The 26,290-nt window shown below is 45.0% G+C and overlaps 1 protein-coding gene across 4 annotated transcripts in view; it reads left to right on the top strand.

Annotated features, from left to right (window-relative positions):
* usp54b (ubiquitin specific peptidase 54b) overlaps positions 1-26,290 on the top strand; it is a 44,265-nt gene that overhangs the window by 609 nt on the left and 17,366 nt on the right. For 2 of the 4 annotated variants that reach the window (XR_014729438.1, XR_014729437.1), the window contains exons 1-5: positions 7,046-7,127; positions 10,457-10,591; positions 21,053-21,166; positions 21,262-21,344; positions 22,284-22,389. Coding sequence is in view for 1 of the 4 variants with exons in the window: in XM_084669299.1 (XP_084525425.1) it covers positions 7,035-7,127; positions 10,457-10,591; positions 21,053-21,166; positions 21,262-21,344; positions 22,284-22,389 (531 nt within the window). In the remaining 3 variants the exon portion in view is untranslated. Of the gene's footprint in view, positions 1-7,034; positions 7,128-10,456; positions 10,592-11,901; positions 11,990-21,052; positions 21,167-21,261; positions 21,345-22,283; positions 22,390-26,290 lie in introns of those variants that run through there. The other 2 variants (XM_084669299.1, XR_014729439.1) reach the window with 2 other exon arrangements.

Here is a 26,290-nt window from a genome sequence, read left to right as displayed (position 1 = left end):
GAGAGATTGTTTGGTGTGAGAGATTGTGTGTGTGTGTGAGAGATTCTGTGTGTGTGTGTGTGTAAGAGAGAGAGAGATAGATTGTTTGTGTGTGTGTGTGTGTGTGTGAGAGAGAGAGAGAGAGAGAGAGAGAGAGAGAGAGATTGGCATGTGAGAGTGTGTGTGTGCCAAGGTTATTATAGTTGTACATTTTGTATTAGTTTTTATTTTGTTTTGACTTTTTGTTTCCAAATTTTGTTTAGTTTATATTCATTTTTTAAGTGAGATTGCTAGTTTAGTTTCACTTTTTATTTTTTTTTATTTTTTATTTTTTATTCGTTTTAATCTTTTGTATTAACCAACGCTTCCTCCCGTTTGTGGTGTTCCTGCGTATTTATGAACCAGCAGCTATCAGTTCACCAGTGAAAGCACTGCTGTAGTGCTCTCTGTCCTACAGTTGTCTCCATCATGCTGCCTAGCCCTGTACCGGGGTTAGCTTATGTTTTGGGGGAGGGGGGCTTGGTGTTGTCCTTTACCTTATTAAGGTAAGCTAGGTTAGCCTCCTTGTGCGCACTTCTGAAATGTACTTTCAAATTTGTGGGATTTTTTCTTTTAATAAATTGTCCACATATTTCACCACTGTCCATTGCAAGGCACTTGCTTTTATTACACATTTGGAAGCAAATCAGTGATATAATGTTTTGAATTTGAAGGCATTGAATACTTAATATTGACATTTTTACAACACCGAATTCTCATATGAATATATTTCAATATAAAATAAAATTAAGGTTGCTCAAATTTGATCTTAAAAAATGTGATCTTAAAAAATGTGATCTTAAAAAAATGGATCATAAAAAAAAATGATCTTAATAAAATTGATTCAATCCTAAAATTGGAATTGGAGCCCAAAAAATTGAGCCTATGAAATTCGAGCCAAAAAATTGACCATAAAATGTTTTAGCCCCCCAAAAATGTGTCTATCAAATTCAAGCCTATAAAATTAGTGGTACATTTTTGGGGAACGAAATTTGATAGGCTTTTTTGGGCTCGAATTTAAGCAAACTGAATATCCAAGCCTTTAATTTTTGGATCAGAAATTTTTATAACATTGAAATATATATTCATATGTGAATTTGGTGTTCAATATTCAATTCAATATTAAGTATTCAATGCCTTTTAAAATTCAAATCATTATGTCACTGATTTGCTTCCCTTCACACCGTCATATTCAAAGTAATCCCAAATAGGACTCTGCCGCTTTCTTCCGACTTTCGGTACTGCCATGATGCCAGACGAGGAGCATGGATCAGAAAAGTAAACTCTGAAAGATATTTGCTCTATGAAAGACATTGACAAAGACAAATCTTTTTTTTAATGCCTCCTTTTAATTTTTACTTCAGTTAACTTCAATGTTTTTACCACCTAGTTTTTGTTATGTCGTTATTTTACGACTATAACCTTGGTGTGTGCATGAGAGAGAGATTGTGTAAGTGTGAGAGATTGTGTGTGTGTGTTTTGCAACACGAGCAGCAGCAGGCCAGTGTTTAGGTAATCCTCTCTCACGCTCCTCCTCTGCTCCAGACCTCCTGTTGTGCTGGGCCGGCCTCTGTACAGCTACACACAGGAAGTAGAAACAGAGCCAGGCTGACCCCTGGAGAGCTGGGGGAGGAACGAGAGCAGAGAGCTGATGGAGGGGTGGCTGAGAGAGAAAGAGAGGAGAGAGGGGCCACAGGGACAAGGAGCGAATAGAGATGGCGAGAGAGAGAGGGAGAGAGAGAGAGTTTGTTTGTGAATAAAAAAGCTCAACAAAGACATGCAGAGTAGCTTTGGCGGAGGAAGAATTGGGCCACAGCAAGGACATGTGGAAGAGTGGGAGAGGGAGAAAAGGAGAGAAGAAGAGAGGGTGTGAAGGAGGGAGGGAGAGTTAGAGGGAAGCAAACCAAACCCCATTTAAGGAGAGACACAAAATAGGAGGGAGGAGAGTTGATAGGCTGTCTTTACAGCTTGTCTTCCTAAACAGAACTGCAAGATTTGGGTCAGCTTTGGGTCTGTAGGAGGTCACAGCAGGGCCAGAAGGTCAAGGTCACAGCAGGGTCAAGGTTAAGGTCATAAGCAGGGGATTCTGAGGAATGGGAGCCTATATCTGACCTTCACCAGTTGTATGCCTGGCATGGCATAGTTCTGAATCCCCATCACGACTGGCAGTCTGTCTAGGCATTGTGTCGCATCCAAAAACTGCAGATTGTTTTGTTCGGATTCAGAGGAAACATGTTAACTAAAAGTACCCAAATCATGTCTCATACTTGCATGTTTGGTACACATACTATGTACTAAATGTACTCATAGTTTCATCATGGCTTTTTAAAAGATTTGTAGGTATTAGTGCAAATACCAATAATCCCAAAATGCTTGATCTACACTTCAGCTGAGTGAGTGAGTTTTGGATACAAGGATCCAACCCTTCATACCTTCCCATTACAGTAGCAAGGTGGCTAATGCTAACCACTAACTCTCCAAACACACCTTGAGCTACATTCATAAAGTACAAGACCAAGCTAAATGCTAATCTTAGAGACAGCCGCTCATCCCACTTTCGTGATCATCATCTAACGTGAGAAACCTCCTGATTGTGCTGGGAGGAATAAGTCCTGGCCGTGTGTGTGTTCTTCTGAGAGGTTTCTCATCAGCCCCCATACTAATCACTTAGAGAGAGGGATGACCAGAGAGAGAGAGAGAGAGGGATGACCAGAGAGAGAGAGAGAGGGGTATGACCAGAGAGAGAGAGAGAGACAGAGAGAGGGATGACCAGAGAGAGAGATGACCAGAGAGAGAGAGAGAGAGGGATGACCAGAGAGAGAGAGAGAGAGGGAGAGACAGAGGGAGAGACAGAGAGAGAGAGAGAGAGAGAGAGAGAGAGAGAGAGAGAGAGAGAGAGAGAGGGATGACCAGAGATAGAGAGGGATGACCAGAGAGAGAGAGAGAGATGACCAGAGAGAGAGAGAGAAAGAGAGAGAGAGAGGGATGACCAGAGAGAGATGACCAGAGAGACAGAGAGATAGAGAGAGAGAGAGAGAGAGAGAGAGAAGGGGGGGATGAACAGAGTGAGTTGTGTTTTGAACACACCTTTATTGGTCACTTCTGCATAGGCTGGACACTATGCTTCATAACAACATCCATCCTCATGACCCATGGAGCCCGTCACGAAATCAAGCACAGACACAATCACAATCAAAGCCCATAAACAGTATGTACAAAGGTGTCAATGTCTTTCATTGCTTTATAAAATCTACTCCATACTGATCTTGCCTTTGCCGGTAGTCGGGAGAATCGGGAGAGTTCCCGGTGGCCGCTTCACTTTTGGGCCGCTGGGCCGCTTCACTTTTGGGCCGCTGGGCCGCTTCACTTTTGGGCGGGTCAAAGATTTTTTATTGTTGACATTTGTCATGTTAGCATTAGCTTCTCTTAAAGTAGGCTACACACGTTCCACATTCTGACACCTCAGCCTCTGCATGGGTTGTACCATGTGAGGGAGTTCTCCCCTCCAAAATAGAGTTGGTTGGGTCCATAGCCCGTCTTTTCCCAAAAGTTTTCTCAGATAGGCTACCAATAGCTGGGCCGGGGGGCCCTTCCGTAACGATATGTGTCAGGGAGGATGGATGGGAGCAGGGCCGGAATGATGGCATCACTAGACAAGGTTTTACCAATTGAAAAAAGTGTATGTTTATTTTACATAAAGCTTAATTAAACTATTTTGCGCTCAAATAATGGCAACATTTTTTCGCTCGAGCGCTATGCGAGCTCGCATTACGTGTGGAAGTCCCTATCTTGCATCACATCAAACCACACGTCCTAGGTTTGGGCTAAGCCCAGAATGTTCACAAAGTCCCAGAAAAGTTCACTGCACCCCCAGTTAAAGCAGGCTGCATCCGGCCCTGTTTGGTATACAAAATAAAGTGGGCCGGTCTTGGGCCTGACACTCCCGGGCTGGAAAGTGGCCCCACTCCGGCCCTGGCCCTCCCTAATGTCCACCCTCCATTTTCTGCTGTGGCAGATCGCCAGCTTGGCCTGCCCCAAAAGAAAATGAACTAAATGAACATTTTGTTTTCCTTTTTTGTGGTAACAATATCCTCGGATAAAGTTGTGAAGACTTCTCTCACGGCCCGGAACAACCCAGCTTATAAACAAAACAAAATACGTAGTCTCTTACATTCCCCTAGACTTATAACACAGCCCTACTTTCTGTTTGTGGGTTAATGACTGAAAAAAAAACATTCACTGCAACAATTCCATGCAGCTCCCACTGTAAGTCCTCACCCACTTTGTCAGTGGTGGTTTATATTGAGCTCTTTGGCTGGCCGCACCTCCGCTTGCAACCCAACATCGGTCCTCATGGGGTGTCAACTTTGCCTTTCAATTTCTCCCAGGTCAAGACCTTTAAAAACATTCTGTACTGCCTTCCCTGCACTGTGTCCAGACAGTCCTCAAGAAAAGAGTAGGGATCATGCTCAGTCATGGAACAGATTCCCTATTTGTTGACGTCCCTGACCCCAGGCCTGCTGACCATGCAGTGAATAGGTTGCAGCCCTCCTCAGGGCCTCCCAGGGTCTCCCCAGCCCCAGTCCTCCTCCCTGGGTCTCCCCAGCCCCAGTCCTCTTCCCTGGGTCTCCCCAGCCCCAGTCCTCTTCCCTGGGTCTCCCCAGCCCCAGTCCTCTTCCCTGGGTATCCCCAGCCCCAGTCCTCTTCCCTGGGTATCCCCAGCCCCAGTCCTCCTCCCTGGGTCTCCCCAGCCCCAGTCCTCCTCCCTGGGTCTCCCCAGCCCCAGTCCTCCTCCCTGGGTCTCCCCAGCCCCAGTCCTCTTCCCAGGGTATCCCCAGCCCCAGTCCTCTTCCCTGGGTATCCCCAGCCCCAGTCCTCCTCCCTGGGTCTCCCCAGCCCCAGTCCTCCTCCCTGGGTCTCCCCAGCCCCAGTCCTCTTCCCAGGGTATCCCCAGCCCCAGTCCTCCTCCCTGGGTCTCCCCAGCCCCAGTCCTCCTCCCTGGGTCTCCCCAGCCCCAGTCCTCCTCCCTGGGTCTCCCCAGCCCCAGCAGTGTCCATTAAGATGGGGCCTCTCACCCCAACAAGGTCCCTCAGTGTAACAAGGTTGACCCGCCTCAACCTGTCTGACAGCCCCTGGTGCAGACAGTCATGTCCCAACATGGTGCAGACAGTGATGTCCCAACATGGTGCAGACAGTGATGTCCCAACATAGTGCAGACAGTGATGTCCCAACATAGTGCAGACAGTGATTTCCCAACATAGTGCAGACAGTGATGTCCCAACATAGTGCAGACAGTGATGTCCCAACATAGTGCAGACAGTGATGTCCCAACATAGTGCAGACAGTGATGTCCCAACATAGTGCAGACAGTGATATCTCAACATAGTGCAGACAGTGATGTCCCAACATGGTGCAGACAGTGATGTCCCAACATAGTGCAGACAGTGATGTCCCAACATAGTGCAGACAGTGATATCTCAACATAGTGCAGACAGTGATGTCCCAACATGGTGCAGACAGTGATGTCCCAACATGGTGCAGACAGTGATGTCCCAACATAGTGCAGACAGTCATGTCCCAACATGGGTGCAGACAGTGATGAGCATCATAAGGATAAGGATTTGTATGGTCATTTACATGAGCTGGAAATAAATTAGGTACTGAGGTTAAACCACTCACAAATAAATAATTAAACTACTCATCATAAATAAATACAGACAACCAATCATACACACACATAGATACATACAAAAAAACTGAGAAATTAGCAGCATAGTAATACAATGCAGTGTAACCTTTCGGACAAAAGTTCAGTTTGTCAGTTCTGGAGTGTGTGCAGAGTTAATGAGTCTGACAGCTTCTGAGAAGAAGCTGTTCTTTAACCTGGTGGTTCTGGTTCTGATGCTTGGCAGGTTCCTGCCTGAGGGTAGCAGCCCCGGGGGAGTTTGTGACCAGAGACAGGCTCCTGTCCAAGGCCAGGCCTGTCACCCTGCACAGCAGAGCCACTACCACCACTCTCCAAACACCCTCCCCATAAACGAGACTCAAACTGTACAAACTGAAACTGAAAAACTGAGAGAGAGAGAGAGAGAGAGAGAGAGAGAGAAAGAGGGAAAGGGAGAGAGAGAGAGAGAGAAGGATGATCAGAGAGAGAGTGGGAGAGGCAGGGAGTGAGAGAAAGTGGGAGGGATGGCCAGAGAGAGAGAGAGAGAAAGGGATAGCTGGCCAGAGAGAGAGAGAGAGGCATAGAAAGAGAGCCAGAGAGAGAGAGTATGCCCTCTCTGTGCCCGCTGTATTGCTTGTGTTTCTGAGCTAGAAGCCAATTCATCACAACTAGATAAACTACATAAAGGAGGGAAGGAGGGGAAGAGGGAGGGAGGGAGGGAGAGAGTGGAGGATGGGCAGAGGGACGTGAAAGACAGATATTGGCTCAATCATGCAATTTGTCATCCTTCTCTCCCTTTTCATTCTACCTTTCACTCACTCTCGCTTTGTCATACACACACAGAGATGTGCCTGCTAAACGTTTTAGTAAGTATCTGTGCATGGACTGTGATTGTGGGGTTAATCCAAGGGACTGTAAGGTAAGTCCAGGGGGCTGTGACTGTCTGTCTGTCTGTCTGACTGACTGACTGTCTGTCTCTCATACTAACTGACTGATTGTCTATCTGTATGTCTGAATGCCATTTGTCTTGTCGGCCTGATGGACTCCATGTGACTCTGACCAAGCAACCAACCAACCGACTGCCTGTCTGTCAGTCTATCGGTCTGTCTATTTGTCTGACAGTCAGACCGACTGGCTGACTAATTGGCTGACTGTTTCTGGAGGAATTTCATGAGTAAAATAAAATGTCAATGCCCGATGTCAGATCAAATCCGATATTCCCAAGGCTGTTAAGCATCGAGGACACATGGAGACTAACCCACAGACAGACACACACACACACACACACTCACACAAGTTATTGACTAAACATGCACATTCATGGTGTATGTGTGTGTGTTTTCTCTGCCAGGTCCTGTGGCATCTTGATATTTTTCGCAGAAGTTTCCGCCAGCTAACCACACATAAGTGCATGGAGGACTCCTGCATCTTCTGTGCTTTGAAGGTAAAACAGTGTGGTCCTGCTTTCTGTCTCCTTTTGGTGTAGGGGGTTAAATATTGGCCAAAAACCAAAACAATTCCCCTAGGTTTAAAGGAAGACGGGAACAGTGTCTTAACATTAACTAAATAATGCCAATACCAATGGAATTCCAGTTATTTGAGTCTATGGGTTAAATCAGAGCAGGAGTGGTCAAAGGAAGGTTAAATGAAATAGATGTTTAATAACATTTCAAATGAATGAAATCAATCACAAGGCAAACATGTTACAAAGTGAAAGTTTTAAATTGTACCTACTCTACCTTGATTATTGTAAACCAGAGAGAGAAAGAGTAAGAGCTGAGCAAGGAAAAGTAGGACAAGCCAGAGCTGAGGAGAAGGTCTCAGGAGATGAAGAATCCACAGAACAATGCTTCACAATCCACTTTGTACCAAACAATTATCTGTAGAACAACAGACCACATCTTGACCCTTACTTATGACTAGCAATGTGACAGTAAGTTACACAATGAGGTGTTAGACCCATCAAGAGACTCCGTCCAGGGGTGACGCCCAGTCTTACATTGGTAGTCACCTTGTGAAGTGCTTGTTAAACCCTGCATACAGCAAAACCACTCTGTAACCACATAACAATGTTAAAAATACATTTATTACCATCTAACTACATAGCAACACTTCACATTAAGGTTACATTAAGTACCATATAACTACATAGCAACGCTTTACCTTAAGATTACATTAACTACCCTGAATTGTAACACAACAAGCTGTCATTTAGGTAGTAAACTGTGGCAGGTCTACCGATGAAAAAGTAATCCTCAACATGAACAAAAGTTACTAGTGCATTGTCTGGAACTGACACACACTTTAGGGCTAATATTAGCCAATAATATCAGTCTTAAAAACTGTTGGATTCCGTTTTTTTTACGAAGTAGTTTTTAAGGTGAATGTAGTTGTTTATCTTAATGGATGGGGGGGTTAACTGTCGGCTGATGGCTGCTCTACATAGAGAAGTGTTTGTAGAAGACAGTGCTGGATATTTGTAGGTGTAAGTACTGTAGTTTTATGTGTGTGTGTGTGTGTGTGTGTGTGTGTGTGTGTGTGTGTGTGTGTGTGTGTGGCGGTGTCAGTGTGTGCATTCTACACGCTGTTTTGTCTCCTTTGCCTGTAATTAATTGGCTGACTGAAAGTGCTGAGGTAGCAGAACCCAGGGTGGGGTGTTTGGCAAACACACACACAGACCAAACGCACACACACACACAATATGCTATGCACACCACACACACACAATGTTGGCACGTAGTAGTGTATCATTTTTTAGTTTCAATGACAATTGTGGTATTGTGGTATTCTCTCTAAACTGTCATGAAACCACTTTGACAATGACTGGCTAAGATCTGTCTTCTGATTAGGTATCAGGATCGCTGTCACTACACATCACACACACACACACACACTCACACCCTTACACATGATCACACGCACTCACGCAGCCGCAAACACTTTCAAACACCCCTCCACACGCTCACACACCTAAACATACCCCCACACAACCTGCCACACCCCCACACCCCCACACACCCCCAAAAACCCCATCACACCCTTACACACTGTCACACAACCCTCACACACTCCCACACCCCCCTGCACACATAAACATACCCCCACACAGCCCTCCACATCCTCACCAGCTCCCACACGACCTCACACACTCCCACACACCCTCATACACACCCCCACATCCTCACACACCGTCACACCCCCCCAGACACTCTCGCACACCAAACATACCCTCACACATGATCATACAAACCCCACACTTTGTCTCCCTTCCCCTGCCCCTGGTTTTGAGATGGGGGGAAAGCCAGAGTAAGTGATGAATGAATTTGGTAGTTGGTGCAGATTGCTCCTGCCTTCTTTTGGGATGTTTGTACAAGAGGGATGCTTTGGAATTTTCCCCTCAGCTCAAACACACACGTACACACACACTTCCTTGGTCTCCCTTCACCTCCGCTCTCTCACCCTACCTCTATCTATCCATCTCTCTCTCCTCCTTTTTCTTCCCTCCTTTCAGACCTCCCTCCCCTTCCCTCTCTGCAGGGTATATTCCCCCTCTATTCTCCTTGGCGCATTGCTGCAGTCAGCAAAGCCACCGGAACACACTGACACACACACACACACGCAGACTCACACACACACTCACACACAGACACTCTCACACACACTGGCTCACACACACATACAACAGCCCCCCTGTCAGCATGACCGCATTACATTTTCAATGGCCACACCTCCTCACACACATGCACACACACCTCCTCACACACCTCTTTACACACCTCTTTACACACCTCTTTACACACCTCTTTACACACTTGACTTTGTAAAACATTTGCAAGAACATAGGCTACAGACGCAAAATAGTGTTTCTTTAAAGAAGAACGATTATTTCAAACAATCTTGAAGAACGATTATTTCAAACAATCTTAAACATCAAAAAGGCTTATAAATTCAAAAATAATAATATATTTGTGTGAATTAATTATACTATGTTAGCAACCACTTGTGGTAACGGGTGGCCATCTCTCTTAAAGTGGATTTTTTGCTTCCAGCTTCGTTTCTCTGTGGACACTTTCCAGGTGTTTGAAGTTTAAAGTGCTGCTTTTGGCAGTAGACTAACGCGTTATATTACTTCGTTATTCACTTATGTAATAATATTACGTAACGTGTCATATTACATAAAACGTTACCCCCAACACTGCTCCTCACAAACCTCCACTCCTCTTCACACACACACACACACACTCCTCACAGTGTGATAAGATCAGTGTGATGTGATCAGTGAGATCAGAGTGATGTGATCAGTGAGATCAGAGTGATGTGATCAGTGAGATGTGATCAGAGTGATGTGATCAGTGAGATCAGAGTGATGTGATCAGTGAGATGTGATCAGAGTGATGTGATCAGTGAGATGTGATCAGTGATGTGATCAGTGAGATGTGATCAGAGTGATGTGATCAGTGAGATGTGATCAGTGATGTGATCAGTGAGATGTGATCAGAGTGATGTGATCAGTGAGATCAGAGTGATGTGATCAGTGAGATCAGAGTGAAGTGATCAGTGAGATCAGAGTTAAGTGATCAGTGTGATGTGATCAGTGAGATGTGATCATTTGAATGTGTAATGAGACCAGTTTTATGGAATCAGGGTTGTGCATTATGTCTGTTTGAAAGTAATAAAAACAAGTAGGTATAACAAGCATACATAAAAACATGTATCCATGATAAGGCTGGTACTTTGTTTTGTAATGTTGGTGTGTGTGTGTTTGTGTTGCAGAGCATCTTTGCCCAGTTCCAGTTCAGCAGTGAGCGTGTGTTACCGTCGGACGCACTAAGGAGCGCTCTGGCCAAGACCTTCCAGGATGAGCAGAGATTCCAGCTTGGAATCATGGATGATGCTGCTGAGTGCTTCGTAAGTCTTCTCTCCATCTCTGTCTCTCTCTCTACCTCTGTCTCTATCTCTCTCTCTACCTCTGTCTCTCTCTCTCTACCTCTGTCTCTCTCTGTCTCTCTCTCTCTACCTCTGTCTCTATCTGTCTCTCTCTCTACCTCTGTCTCTATCTGTCTCTCTCTCTACCTCTGTCTCTATCTGTCTCTCTCTCTACCTCTGTCTCTCTTTCTCTACCTCTGTCTCTCTCTGTCTGTCTCTCTCTCTACCTCTGTCTCTCTTTCTCTACCTCTGTCTCTCTCTGTCTGTCTCTCTCTCTACCTCTGTCTCTATCTGTCTCTCTCTCTACCTCTGTCTCTATCTGTCTCTCTCTCTACCTCTGTCTCTATCTGTCTCTCTCTCTACCTCTGTCTCTATCTGTCTCTCTCTCTACCTCTGTCTCTATCTCTCTTCCTCTGTCTCTATCTGTCTCTCTCTCTACCTCTGTCTCTATCTGTCTCTCTCTCTACCTCTGTTTCTATCTGTCTCTCTACCTCTCTACCTCTGTCTCTCTCTCTCTACCTCTGTCTCTATCTGTCTCTCTCTCTACCTCTGTCTCTATCTCTCTCTCTACCTCTGTCTCTCTTTCTCTACCTCTGTCTCTCTATGTCTGTCTCTCTCTCTCTCTCTCTCTATCTGTCTCTCCCTATCTGTCTCTCTCTATCTGTCTCTCCCCATGTCTCTCTCTCTCCCTCTCTTTACCTCTGTCTCTATCTGTCTCTCTCTCTCTACCTTGCTGTTTCTCTGATTCTACCTCTCCCTCTGTTTCTCTCCATTTCTCTCTCTATCCCTTCATTTCTGTCTCCATCTCTCTCTTTCTATTTCTCTCTATGTCATTTGTTCTGTCTTTTTCCCTCTCTCTCTCCCACACTTTCTTTCTCTCCATCATGGGCGGCGCTAGGGAGGGGCTAGCAGGTGCTTCAACACCCCCAAGAAAGACCTAAGCACCCCCATAGCACCCCCCAAAATATTGCTCATTTATCAGTAGTATTCAGGCCCAGAGTGGCCATCGGGAGAATCGGGAGAATTTGTTGTGGGCCGCTCTGCCCGCTCCTGAACTGGTCCAGCAGATCGCCTGCTCTCTCTTTGTTTTTTTCACACACCGAATAAAAAGATGTGTCAAGTTACTGTGTGACTGATAAGTAAGCTAATAGGCTACACTTGGTTTTAATCTAAATAAACACATGATCAGACCGTGGATTAAAAAGTGCAGTTTTCAGTTGTTGCGCATGCTCTCTTTCTCAAACACAAGTGTTATCAATGTTGTTGCCACGGAGACAACCCTAAACAATCATGTATTGTTTTGGAGTTAGCAAGATTAAGCTAATGCAAAAATAATAAAATGGATGGGGAAAAGATGCCAGGAGGAACAGAAAAAGCCAGGTAAAAAAAGAAAGATCTGTCACTTCATAAATCTAGGTTCCTGCAAGGGTTGGAAAAATACTTTTCTCAAAAGCCCTGAATCTTTCAGGTACAAATTTGGGTTGTAATTTCCGGAAAATATTACAATATGAGTCCAACGAAATGTTTATATTAGCCTACAGAAAGCTCAAAAAACTATTTTGCACAGAAATTCATGCCAAAATTGCGCTCGCGCGCTATACGCGCTTGCATTCATGTGAAGTTCCGTATTCACCTTGCATCAAAACCTTGACTAGGTTCGGGTTAAGCCCCGATTGTTCAAGGTATGGCTCGGCCCCTGGTGGGGGATGGTCTGGCTTTGGCCATTACACTGCCGGGCTGAAAATGGGTCCCACTCCAGCCCAGGCGGCCCTGATAGTATTTATATAGAATATATAGAATTGCGCAGCTCCCCCTGTCAATGACCTAGCACCCTCTTAGCACCTGCATTCAAAATGATCTGGTGCCCCTCTGCTCTCAATTACCATTGAAATTTCCAATTCAATAATGCTTTCTTGGCATGAATAAGTGAGCATTGGAAACAAAGCTATTTAAGGTTGAATAAAATACATTAATTATGATACACTTACAGACAAGATAATATTTTTACATATTAAAATATTTAAAATCTTATGTTATTCAATGTTATTATCAGCATGCCCTGGTTTTGTGACAGTTTTTCTTGATTGTTAACAAACATTTCTTGAATATGCACTACGTTTTCTCAAAACCCTGAGCACACGTCTTGATACTCATTTTAGCCAAACCCTTGACTTCTGACCCAGAAGTCAGTAAACATTATAGTCAAAACCAAAAACTGTCATAGAAACCATACTTAGCATTCAAATTACACACACAACCATAAAATACAATCAATCTTCTGAATACCCTTTACACACTGATGGGAGGAATTGAAAACACTATTGTAAATTGTTTTCCACAAACCAATAACTATAATGTGTCCCTGAACTTCAGATATGTTTGACATGATGTAGATCGTACGATCACACAAGCACCACATTGTCCTTCTGACAGGAGGCTGATCTTCCATCCAAACATTCTGCAGTATCGTACAGTAATTGCTTGTTGAACAACGATGCTTGTCACTGTAGTGTTCACAGCAGGGCCGGCCCAAGGCATAAGCGAACTAAGCAGCTGCTTAGGGCCCCTGTGGCTACCAGAGGGCCCCCAAGAGCAAATGAAATTACAGTTTAATGTGTAACATAAAAATGTATATATTCAACGATAAGTGACGCAGAGGGGCCCCCAAATCAATTTTGCTTAAGGCCCCATAAAGGCTTGGGCCGGCCCTGGTTCACAGTAATTTCACTGTAAGTCATCAACACAAATTCACCTAAATGAAATCTGCAGAAAACAACGAAGGCTACGAAAACGATGAAAGAAACAGAGCACTTAGGTAAGAGTTTTAGAGTAAGCTACAGTACTGTAATAGCAATAACAGTTCATGTTATTGTATTCATTGCCCTTTGTATTCATTACAATCTCCTGATCACTTGTTGAGTATTTGTGGTTGTTACACATGGATAATTGGTTGTGGATAAGTGTGCTTGAATTGTGCTGGTTTGAGTTTAATTGTTGAACCGGGGTGTAATCCAGAAAGCTGGTGTGGTGACTTGGTTAACCCTGAGATGAGGCAAACTCTGGGTTTTCCGTACCAGAAAGAGAGAACCTAACCTGCTCGCTTGCAGGTTTTCCATAACAAACTCTGCATTTCTACCTATCTCCTCCCACTTTCTGAGCCTGATACAGTTGGCAGGCATGGGGCGTCCTTTCCTGGTTCAGCCGACCGATCTCGAACATAATGTAATTTGCTTAGCCTTACGTCGAAAGGTATTATAAGACTGCGATTCGATGTGCTTTAATTCCCTGATGAATACTTAAGTTAACGTTACCGTTTCCCCTCACACTCCATCATTTATTTTAGCAACATTCTCAGCCCTTACCTTGCTAATGTTACACACTGTGGACCATGGCCACGGGAACTAGGGGTGCTGAGGGTGCTGCAGCACCCCCTGACAGCATGAACTAGGGGTGCTGAGGGTGCTGCAGCACCCCCTGACAACATGAACTAGGGGTGCTGAGGGTGCTGCAGCACCCCCTGACAACATGAACTAGGGGTGCTGAGGGTGCTGCAGCACCCCCTGACAACACGACAATTTAAAATGACATGACTTAAAAATCCACCACCGTGGACCGTGGCCATCGGGAGCACCGGGAGAAGAATAGCGATGGAAAACCAGGCTAAGAAACTAAAAATTAAGAGAAAAAGAAATCACCTTCACTGGACTAGGTTTTACCAATTGAAAAACAATTATGTTTATTTTACATAAAGCTCAACTATTTTGCGCTCAAATAAAGGCCAATAAAGGCCGCGCGCTTGCATTAAAGATAGAACTCCCAAACTTGCATCACATCGAACCCAGACCATGCTTGCATTAGCAGGGCAGCCGTGGTGGCGTATATGGGGGCCAGTTCTGGTGGGCCGGTCTGGATCAAAGTCCAGGGCCTATTTTTACTCCCAGTACGTCCCTGCCGCCCCGCAACATGAAGCCCCCCCAGCAGCCCCCTGATAAAATATGTTCCCGCGGCTATGATGTGGACCTGCACTCAGAACTGACCAAATGCTCTTTTCCATTGAAATAAAGACAAATCATTGCAATTTAATTTGGTTTTCTTCAATGCCTACAAATGGAAATCTAACAATAAGTATTTATATATATATATATATATATATATTTATATTGTTCCTACAATTAACATTATTTACCTGTGACCATACACCCACCTGTAACTGGTGTTCCAGCAAATCAATTTCAAGATCAGCGTTCCTAATATTCTGCCCTAAGTACACCATCTCATGTCAGTTTTCGGCACTTGCTTCATGAGATGCAGTTTGTACAACTTTACTGGTAACTGGGAATACATTAGACTACATTAAATTCCACAGTTCTACATGCAGAATGTACCTGCCATGACCTGAACATCTCACTGTGTGCAGCTATGCAGGCTGATGGACCCCCCTCCAGGCCATGCCCATCCATGATCTGTTCAACAGGATCACAATGTGATAATGGTTTTTCTATCAATTATTCTCATCACTACAGTGTACATTTAAAACGGACAATTCCACAAAATACTGTAAATAAAAGTACAAGGTGGAGTACTACCCGTAGCTACCATATGTGTAGGCCTCTCTGCATCTGTCTCCGCGGCAGCAGTCAATGTCTTCATAATTATAATCATCATCATCATCCTGTGATGAAAAACATTATGTTGGAGGTTACTGCTACTACTAGTTGAAATAGGCACTAACGAATATTTGCTTTGTATCATGTCCAATATAATTAAAGCCAAGGTAATGTAGACTACAATCACAAGCTTACAGGCCTGAGAAAAATATGCCACCTGTCACCTAGTATATTTCATTTGAAGCTTTGGCTTTGCCAAGTGCGCTTTGTGCCAGTAGGATGCACCTAGGTGAAGTTGGTTGTGAATGGACTAGGCTACTGCATTCAAATGTATGCATTGATGCGACCAGCAATTGTCTCCCACGCCACTTGTCTCTCATCCGCTGTCACAGCCGTGTGACTTTTTTCTGGCATATATGCTCAGATTCACAATAAATACGTATTAACACTTCGAACTGAAGTGGGGCGAAGTAGAAGGATGTTCTGTGTCGCTGGGTGCCATGGTGCATCCTAGTATCGGATTTCCATTGATGTTGGCCTTTAATAGACCTCCTTCGTGTGCTTAGCTCAGAGTGGACGTACTCCGAGTTGATTGAACAAATTCAAATTTCCACAATTCCAGCTATTCTGGAGAAGTCAGAGATTCCCATTTTAGGGTAAATCAACTCAGAGTTCAGGGTTAGACTCACAGTTTGTTCAACCCCCTTTCTGGAATACCTCCCTGCAGTGTTTTCTTAATGACAACATGGTGACAATTGTGTCTAGTAAGAGGTGTGTTAGACACGGTAAATAGTGTTTAGAGACTGGATTACATGGTATTTCTGCTCAGAATTGGCTAAATTGTTTTATGAGGATGGCTTACACAAAAAAAATGTGTGTGTGTTAGCATTAGAGAAAAACTGTAATGAACACCTATCACCTGTATTCATTTGATGTTTTATAGCCAGTGCTTCTCTGAGATCCATTGCTGAGGTCCAGTGTTTGTTTAGTAAGACCTTGAAGGGTTAGGGTGTGGCTCTTTATTCTATGGAAAAGACAGAGGAACTCCAAGTACCCTCTTACACAGTTCTAGATGGAACATTTCAGTTGGAGTTTTGTCCCACATGCTATGTGAAGCGTAAAGGGGTCCCAATTCTTACAATATGTGTCAAGTATTGTCAATCTTTGTTTTAATCCCTGTTCTGTCCCTGAAATCAGAACGAGATCATCAGCGTAAAGAAGAAACTTGATTTCCTTCTAGAGTCACTCCTGAGCATGTAGACCTTTCGGCACAGTCGCAACTTCATTTATATATAACTGGTTGGACTCATACAGCAGGCTAGTTTAACTCCTCTGTCTTTTTGAAGATTGTCTTTATAACGTCACGGACCTTGCATCCTATTCCACTACTGCAGATGGTTACAAAACATCCTCATGCCATACTGTATATATTTATCTCCCCACTCTCTCTCTCTCTCTCTCTCTCTCTCTCTCTCTCTCTCTCTCTCTCTCTCTCTCTCTCTCTCTCTCTCTCTCTCTCTCTCTCTCTCTCTCTCTCTCTCTCTCTCTCTCTCTCTCTCTTACCTGTTGTGGAATCTTTGGGGACAGGACCCCCCCATCCTGGGAAAAATAGGATTTGTCCCCGCCAATAAATGACTGTACACATAACTACATTTAAATAATATTAATAATATACATTTAACACATTACAATGTAGGTTATGTGTTACAGCTGTAATTCTGGTGTCCCGGGCCCTCAGGAATTGCTCTTAAGAAAATGTCATATAATTGTCCCCCCCAATATTGATTGCAGATTTTCACCACTGACATGCAAACATAAATACATACATACATACATACATACAGTTGCAATAAAAATTATTAAATCCCCATTGATAAACAGGTTTATTGTCAAAATGTACAGACTGTCAGATATTCGCAATGAACAAATCAAACAAAGGCAATTGAAATAGCTCAACACAACACATGATTCGGTGGTTTCCCTAAATTCAACTGAAAATGCAACTTATAAGGACTTTTCCAGTCTCAAAATGATTCAACTCCTATATCATGGCAAGCATGTTTAGTAGTTAGTAGAGCACCCTTTTGGTGTGGACTTGCTGTAAACGAGATGCATAGCCAGACACCAGCTTCTGGCAGCTTTGCTGAAGAATCTTAGCCCATTCATCTTGAGCAATGTTCTCCAGTTCAGAAATGTTCATTGGTCTGTGTGCTGCAACCGCCTTCTTCAAATCCCATCAGAGATGTTTGTCAAGGTATCGCATAGGATACTTAATATGCATGCGCCACTTCAGTAGCCAATCAATGAGTGGGCTGCGAGGCAACCCAGTGGCTAGAAGCAGGAAGTTGCCAGTTGGTATAGAGTTTGTGACATGTGATAAAGTGTATGCATGTTGTTACCGATCGTTAATAAACGAACATCCAAAGGAGTTCAAATAGACTGTGTTCGCCAGCAGTTTTATTTGACAATGTTCTTTAGGGTTCAAGTCAGGTGACTGTGATGGCCATTGTAGAATCTTCCAGGACTTCTTTTGCAACCAAGCCTTGGTGGAACTTGAGGTATGCTTGGGATCATGGTCCTGTTGGAAGGTCCAAGGACGCCCCATCTTCAGCTTTCTGCCAGACAGCATGGGGCATCATTGGACACATTCCATCGTAATCTGACTGTAACCGATTCTTTTTTCGTTAATCTTTTGTCTCATTTTCTTTCTGCTGTTTCTCTTTTGTCTCATTTTCTTTCTGCTGTTTCTCTTTTAACTTATTTAGTTGCTTAAGATAAAAATACCCTTGCTACGAAATCAACACTCCATAGCCACATTTCAATTTGTAGTAAACTAGAACTGCCATAATCTCGTTTCACAACTGCAATCCTGAGGTGTTGTGGAGTTGCTTGGTGGACTGAACACCAGGACCAGCTGGCTGAGGGCACTTTTATCTCTGTGTTCCTCTTGGCAGTTCAGGGCTTGGTGGTGGGAGATGGGGGGTAATGACAAAAAAGTACAATTGTATTGCTCTTTTTGAATGATCAGTAGTAGTGGAAATTGGCCTAATTCAGGTCTGACAAATGCACTGGATCCAGGATTCGGTTTTGGATTTGGTCGAATATTGGGCTTTTTGACGGGGTTCGGATTCGGCCAAAACGTAGAATCTTTTTTCACTGAATCCGAACCCTATGCTTGCACTACGCTCGCTACGTTGGTCGACATAATGACGCCACCGTTGATTACGGGAAGGTTCTTACGTAGGAGGACTGTTCAAAGCAGTAGGCTGAGAGAAAGTGAAAATGGAACTTGTGAGCAGAAAAAGTGTTGTTTGGCAGTACATTCAGTCAAAAGAAGGCGATTCAAGTCAAGCTACATGTTCAATATGCAATGCTGATTTGTCTCGTGGTGGCAAGGACCCTAAACAATACACAACATCTCCGCGTATGACACATCCGAAAGAAATTCATCAAATCTAAAAGTCTAATATTTTGGATATTGATTGGATCTTGAGATAGGCATTATGGTATTTGTCAAAATAGTTGTTCCCACTTGTTTTCCTGGCATAACGTTGCCTATTCTCTTTATTTTACAGTAAAAAAAAAAAAAAAAAAAAAAAAAAAACACTGCAGTGGAGGTTGTTTACTTCGTTAATGTATTTACTGTGTGTTAATGGACTGAGGATGGGAGTAGGATTCGGTTTCGGATTCGGCCGAATCTTAACCAGTGGATTCGGTATTTGACCGAACTGCAAAAATCTGTATTCGGTGCATCCCTACCTCAGTATTTTTCCTGTGGACTCTGAGGATACTTTTGCAGAGTTCTGTTTGAAGAGGTTTGTTTTTTAATCCTATTTGTCAAACTCTTGGTGTGTTAGTGGACCCTACACTTCACTACCAATAGTCCAATATATTCTATGAATGATTATTGATTATGTTCAACCCCGTTGTAATTGGAATATATACATTAATATATTGTTTCATAGGATAGAATGCTCTTCTGGGTTTATCCTTAAGCTCATTTACAGCCATGTTCAAATTCCTTGCGGAAATTTCCTTGGTGGACATCTGTCATGCTTTATTGGACAGTTTGGAGTGTGACAGAAAGGCAGGGAGAGAAAGAGAGAGAGACAGAGAGACAGAGAGTGAGAGAGAGAGAGAGAGGGGGGGGGGGGAGACAGCCCTGGCCAGAATCAAGCCGAAGCTGCTGTGGTGCTGTAAGGGCTCAGCCTGCATGGTACACACACATCTGGTGATTTTTGACCCAATGTGTGCATATAGGTTTGTGTTCAATGACAGTGGACCCCAGTGAGAAAGTACATATATTTTCTTGAAAAAGAGACATTTTCTGGAATATCATGATGGATTTTTTTATAGACCGTGAGGGCCCAGGTCTGACAGAATGACTCTTGTAGTCCTTCCTTTGTTTTTGAAGAAGTTCTCTATCCTTCTCTCTCTCTTTCTCTCTCTCCCTATTCCTGTCATAAACACACATTTGAGGTAACTATGGTGAACACTAATACTAAAGTTAATAGCATACCATCTTCTGTACTTTACTGTCCTGCTCCCAGGTTTACGCCTGCTGGCCTGTGCGTGTGTCTGATGAAAGCCTATAGATTGGGTTGATCTCAGTGGTTCTGCTGTAAAGACACAGTAAAATACATCGATACAGATCATTGCTTTTAAGCTAATCAGAGATGGAGTGATCAGTCAACAGGACAGGAGTTGAGGAGGGAGAAAAGGAAACACAGTGAATCTATAGAGGCTAAATGATCCCTCTTTCACTTTCTTCTTCCTCTACTTTCCCCCATCTGCTCCATTCTCATTCCATCCTCCCTTTCACTCTCTCTCTCTCTTTCTCTCTCTCTCTTTCTCTGTTATCTCTCTCTCTGTCTCTCTCTTTCTCTATTTTATTCTCTCTCCATCTCTCTCTCTCTGCCTTGCCTGTTGGACCACCATGATTTTCAAGTTCTGTTCTACCTTTCGGTTGGCTGTGTGTGTGTGTGTGTGTGCGTGTGTGTGTGTGCGTGCGTGTGAGTGGAGAGAGGCTCTACCTGATCGATTGGCCGTAAATGTGTTCAGTCAGGGAATCCTGCAGGGTCTTATGAAATATAGATGTGGCTCCCGCAATCAGATTAACAAGAGCACCGACAGAGAGGAAAGACTCTCTCTTTCACACACACACACACACACACACACACACACACACACACACACACACACACACACACACACGCACACACACACATGTACAAACACACACAAGCACACACACACATGTACAAACACACACACAAGCACACATACTGTATTGGGTATTGTTTTACTTTCCCCTCTTTTTGACACACACACACAAACACACACACACTCTCACACACACTCACATCCCTTTCCAGACCCCCTGTGCCCCTGTGTGAAGGCTCTGCCTGGTTTAAGCGGCCCACCGAGGGGACAAGGATGGAGAGGTGGAGACCAGTCTGCAGCAGGGAAACACTCTGCACCGGTCTCCTTCACGCCGTACTAATGACGCTGCGCACCAGACACACGTTGACCCATGGCTGTTCAGGGATTTGTTCATCAGTGTTACGCTGTGCAAACAAGAAGCGCGTGAATACGATGGAGCATGAGCGGCCAACATCATCATCATAAGAGCTTCTCTTGTTTCATGCTATAGTAGAGCCTAGCTTGCTGTTTTCACTAGTTATTGTATGAACGCAGATCAAAGTCAAGGGTCGAGCAATATACTGTTTATAATATTCAAACATGGCAATATAGGTCCAAGAACCCTGGTTCATGATGTGAACGGACTATTAGACACAAACACTGAGTGACACAGTGTGTGTTTGTGTGCTTTCAGGAAAACCTCCTGATGCGTATTCACTTCCACATCAGTGCTGAGAGCAGAGAAGACATCTGCACGGCCCAACACTGCATACCCCACCAGAAGTTTGCCATGACGCTGTTTGAGCAGGTGAGCTACGCTGCAGCGTTGGGACTGAGCAGTGCGTCTTCCTCCTTGTTCTTCGGGGCGCAGCATCAAGTGCTTGTGTTGATGTGTGTTTCCAGTGTGTGTGCAACAGCTGCGGAGCATCATCAGACCCCCTGCCCTTCATTCAGATGGTGCACTATATCTCCACGACGTCCCTCTGGTAAGACCAGACATGCACACACACACACACGCACACACACACACTGTACACTGCAGTAAATCTGGTGACGGGCAAGGCTGGATGGCAGTATGGAACAGTACAGCGTGTTCCCTCCCCTCTGTGACTCCCTGCAGGACACACAGACGCACACACACAGACACATGCACAGATACACACTAACATGCACACACACAGACACATGCACAGATACACACTAACATGCACACACACAGACACATGCACAGATACACACTAACATGCACACACACAGACACATGCACAGATACACACTAACATGCACACACACAGACACATGCACAGATACACACTAACATGCACACACACAGACACAAGCACACACTTACACAGGGTCCTGCTGAGTGTGTGACCATACCTGTTACATAAACAACTCCAACTACCAGTCAATAAAAGAAGGAAGTAATCAACTGTTTGGTCCAATAAAAAGGCTCCATTACATAAAAGGGAGAGGCTGGGGTGAAAGGTTAGCAGGCCCCGCCCACTCCCATGTAACCTGGGAGGTGCTGGAGGATAGATAACACATAGATGGAGAAACAGGAAAGACAACTGCACTCTCCAAATGATGTGTCTGTACGCCGTCTGTGTACTGTGTGTGTGTACTGTTTGTATTTACTGTGTGTGTGTACTGTTTGTATTTACTGTGTGTGTGGATTGTTTGTGTGTAGTGTGTGTGTGTATTGTGTACTGTGTGTGTGATTGTGTAAGTGATCAGACAGCACTCTCTTCTGCTTCTTAAAAGACTGTGCCCTAGTTCTCTCTGTGTGTGTGTGTGTGCGTGCGTGTGTGTGTGTGTGTGTGCGTGTGTGTGTGTGTAAGCATGCGTGTATGTGCCTCTGTGTGTGTTTGGCATTGGGGAGTGTGTTCTTGAGGACTGGTGTGTGTGTGTGTCCTCTACTGCAGTAAGCAGGCGGTCAGGATGCTGGAGTGCAGGGATAAACCCACACCAGATATGTTTGGGGAACTGCTTCGCAACGCCAGCAACATGGGAGACCTACGGAACTGTCCTGTGAGTCCTCACACACACACACACACACACACACACACACACACACACACACACACACACACACACACACACACAAACACATAAACACAGACACAAGTACACGCAGTTTGACTCTTTTTTCCTTCACTACTTCTACTTATCTACATATCATGTCTGTGAGTTGCTGTGTGTGTATATGTGTGTGTGTGTTTGTATATGTGTGTATGTGTGTACGTGTGTGTTACCAAGTGTGCTGCTGCATGACTAAAGCCTGCTGGGTGAATCAGTGAGTAGGTCCAGGGTTGGCCCACACACCCATTTCACAATGACTGCAACATTGAAATAAATGTCATGAAATATGAAATTGTGAAAAATACCAATCAATTTTTTGCTTGATACTGGGATGGTGTAGTTCTCGTCTCAGATATCTGTGTTCAGCCATAGTGGTCTGCCAGGCTAGCTAAGCAGCTGAGCAGTGTACTTCCAGTACATTGAAGTCCTGTGCTCAGATAAGTGGGGCTGTGGTGGACTGCAGAGCCCTGGCTGAGTGTGACCCAGGCCCTGGCATCATACCTTCCTGCCATGGATGCCGCCTGCCTGCTTTACTTTACTGCCCACAAAGGGCAAGAGTGTGTATGTGTGTGTGTGTGTGTTGGCAGACTCCCTGGTTGCCAGGGTGTTCTCAGGCTGTTTCCGTACCCGCTCTGCCAGGTCTGTGTGTGTGGTAGTGTGTGTGTGTGTGTGGTAGTGCGTGTGTGTGTCAGACCCAGTGCTCTGTGGTGGGTCATGACTCAAAGGAAGGATTCAGAACACACGGTTCTCAACTCAACAGAAGGTTCCTCAGAACAAACACTGCTGTGTCTGCCCTCCTTCTTTCAGTCTTTCATTCTCTCTCTCTCTCTCTCTCTCTCTCTCTCTCTCTCTCTCTCTCTCTCTCTCTCTCTCTCTCTCTCTCTCTCTCTCTCTCTCTCTGTCTCTCTTTCTCTCTCTGTCTCTCTCTCTCTCTTTCTCTCTCTCTCTATCTCTCTCTGTCTTTGTCTCTTTCTCTGTCTTTCTGTCTTTCTGTCTCCCTCCACCTCTCTGTCTCTTTCTCCCCCTCTCTATATATCAGTTATATATCTCTCCTGTTTCTGGTCTCTGCTGTTTCAATCATCTCTGTTTCTCAGACCTTTCCTTGCTGTGTGAGGAACAGTGTTGTTTCAGGGAACAGGGGTGTAATCCCTGGTGTCTAGTGGTGCTACCTGGAGTGTTATCCCTGGTGTCTAGTGTGGTGGTACTACCTGGGGTGTTATCCCTGGTGTCTAGTGTGGTGGTACTACCTGGGGTGTTATCCCTGGTGTCTAGTGTGGTGGTACTACCTGGGGTGTTATCCCTGGTGTCTAGTGTGGTGGTGCTACCTGGGGTGTTATCCCTGGTGTCTAGTGGTACTACCTGGGGTGTTATCCCTGGTGTTTAGTGGTATTACCTGGGGTGTTATCCCTGGTGTCTAGTGTGGTGGTGCTACCTGGGGTGTTATCCCTGGTGTCTAGTGGTATTACCTGGGGTGTTATCCCTGGTGTCTAGTGTGGTTGTGCTACCTGGGGTGTTATCCCTGGTGTCTAATGTGGTGGTACTACCTGGGGTGTTATCCCTGGTGTCTAGTGTGGTGGTGCTACCTGGGGTGTTATCCCTGGTGTCTAGTGGTACTACCTGGGGTGTTATCCCTGGTGTCTAGTGTGGTGGTGCTACCTGGGGTGTTATCCCTGGTGTCTAGTGGTACTACCTGGGGTGTTATCCCTGGTGTCTAGTGTGGTGGTACTACCTGGGTTGTTATCCCTGGTGTCTAGTGTGGTGGTACTACCTGGGGTGTTATCCCTGGTGTCTAGTGTGGTGGTACTACCTGGGGTGTTATCCCTGGTGTCTAGTGTGATGGTGCTACCTGGGGTGTTATCCCTGGTGTCTAATGTGGTGGTAGTACCTGGGGTGTTATCCCTGGTGTCTAGTGGTAGTACCTGGGGTGTTATCCCTGGTGTCTAGTGGTACTACCTGGGGTGTTATCCCTGGTGTCTAGTGTGGTGGTACTACCTGGGGTGTTATCCCTGGTGTCTAGTGTGGTGGTACTACCTGGGGTGTTATCCCTGGTGTCTAATGGTACTACCTGGGGTGTTATCCCTGGTGTCTAGTGGTACTACCTGGGGTGTTATCCCTGGTGTCTAGTGTGGTGGTAGTACCTGGGGTGTTATCCCTGGTGTCTAGTGGTACTACCTGGGGTGTTATCCCTGGTGTCTAGTGGTACTACCTGGGGTGTTATCCCTGGTGTTTAGTGGTATTACCTGGGGTGTTATCCCTGGTGTCTAGTGGTACTACCTGGGGTGTTATCCCTGGTGTTTAGTGGTATTACCTGGGGTGTTATCCCTGGTGTCTAGTGGTACTACCTGGGGTGTTATCCCTGGTGCCCATGGTACTACCTGGGGTGTTATCCCTGGTGTCTAGTGTGGTGGTACTACCTGGGGTGTTATCCCTGGTGTCTAGTGTGGTGGTACTACCTGGGGTGTTATCCCTGGTGTCTAATGGTACTACCTGGGGTGTTATCCCTGGTGTCTAGTGGTACTACCTGGGGTGTTATCCCTGGTGTCTAGTGTGGTGGTACTACCTGGGTTGTTATCCCTGGTGTCTAGTGTGGTGGTACTACCTGGGGTGTTATCCCTGGTGTCTAGTGTGGTGGTACTACCTGGGGTGTTATCCCTGGTGTCTAGTGTGATGGTGCTACCTGGGGTGTTATCCCTGGTGTCTAATGTGGTGGTAGTACCTGGGGTGTTATCCCTGGTGTCTAGTGGTAGTACCTGGGGTGTTATCCCTGGTGTCTAGTGGTACTACCTGGGGTGTTATCCCTGGTGTCTAGTGTGGTGGTACTACCTGGGGTGTTATCCCTGGTGTCTAGTGTGGTGGTACTACCTGGGGTGTTATCCCTGGTGTCTAATGGTACTACCTGGGGTGTTATCCCTGGTGTCTAGTGGTACTACCTGGGGTGTTATCCCTGGTGTCTAGTGTGGTGGTAGTACCTGGGGTGTTATCCCTGGTGTCTAGTGGTACTACCTGGGGTGTTATCCCTGGTGTCTAGTGGTACTACCTGGGGTGTTATCCCTGGTGTTTAGTGGTATTACCTGGGGTGTTATCCCTGGTGTCTAGTGGTACTACCTGGGGTGTTATCCCTGGTGTTTAGTGGTATTACCTGGGGTGTTATCCCTGGTGTCTAGTGGTACTACCTGGGGTGTTATCCCTGGTGCCCATGGTACTACCTGGGGTGTTATCCCTGGTGTCTAGTGTGGTGGTACTACCTGGGGTGTTATCCCTGGTGTCTAGTGTGGTGGTACTACCTGGGGTGTTATCCCTGGTGTCTAATGGTACTACCTGGGGTGTTATCCCTGGTGTCTAGTGGTACTACCTGGGGTGTTATCCCTGGTGTCTAGTGGTACTATACTGGGGGTCTAATTAGGGAAACATAAACAACATTCTGGATGTATACAATCACATGAACATTCTTAAATTAGAGGTTTTATTGTACAACATTTCTTTGATGGCTTTTGTTGTTAACAGTTGCTGTCTTTCGAAAAGAAATAGTAACCAAATAAAACAGTACCAAATAAATTAAACAATGATAACTAAATGAATTAAACTACTTTTCGAGGTGCACTCCTCAGGAGTAAATCCTAGTGCGTAACTGAGAAGAGTATCCTAAAATACTAACGCCGACTCGGCTACTTACCGTACAGTGCAATATTGTTAACTTGTGCCTGCAACCAAGTTTAAGGTTGTGTCAAAAGCGGCACGCACAATAATAATATTAATAGCAATAAACTAAACGTCCGAAGAAGAGAATGATCCTGAAGAACTAGGCATTTTCAGTTGTAATTGGGATGCATTAGTAAATTAGGCTACACTA

Source organism: Hypomesus nipponensis, chromosome 13 (assembly GCF_054491055.1).
Source record: "Hypomesus nipponensis isolate SF chromosome 13, ASM5449105v1, whole genome shotgun sequence".
NCBI lineage: Eukaryota > Metazoa > Chordata > Actinopteri > Osmeriformes > Osmeridae > Hypomesus > Hypomesus nipponensis.
This window is presented reverse-complemented; position numbering and strand designations above follow the sequence as displayed.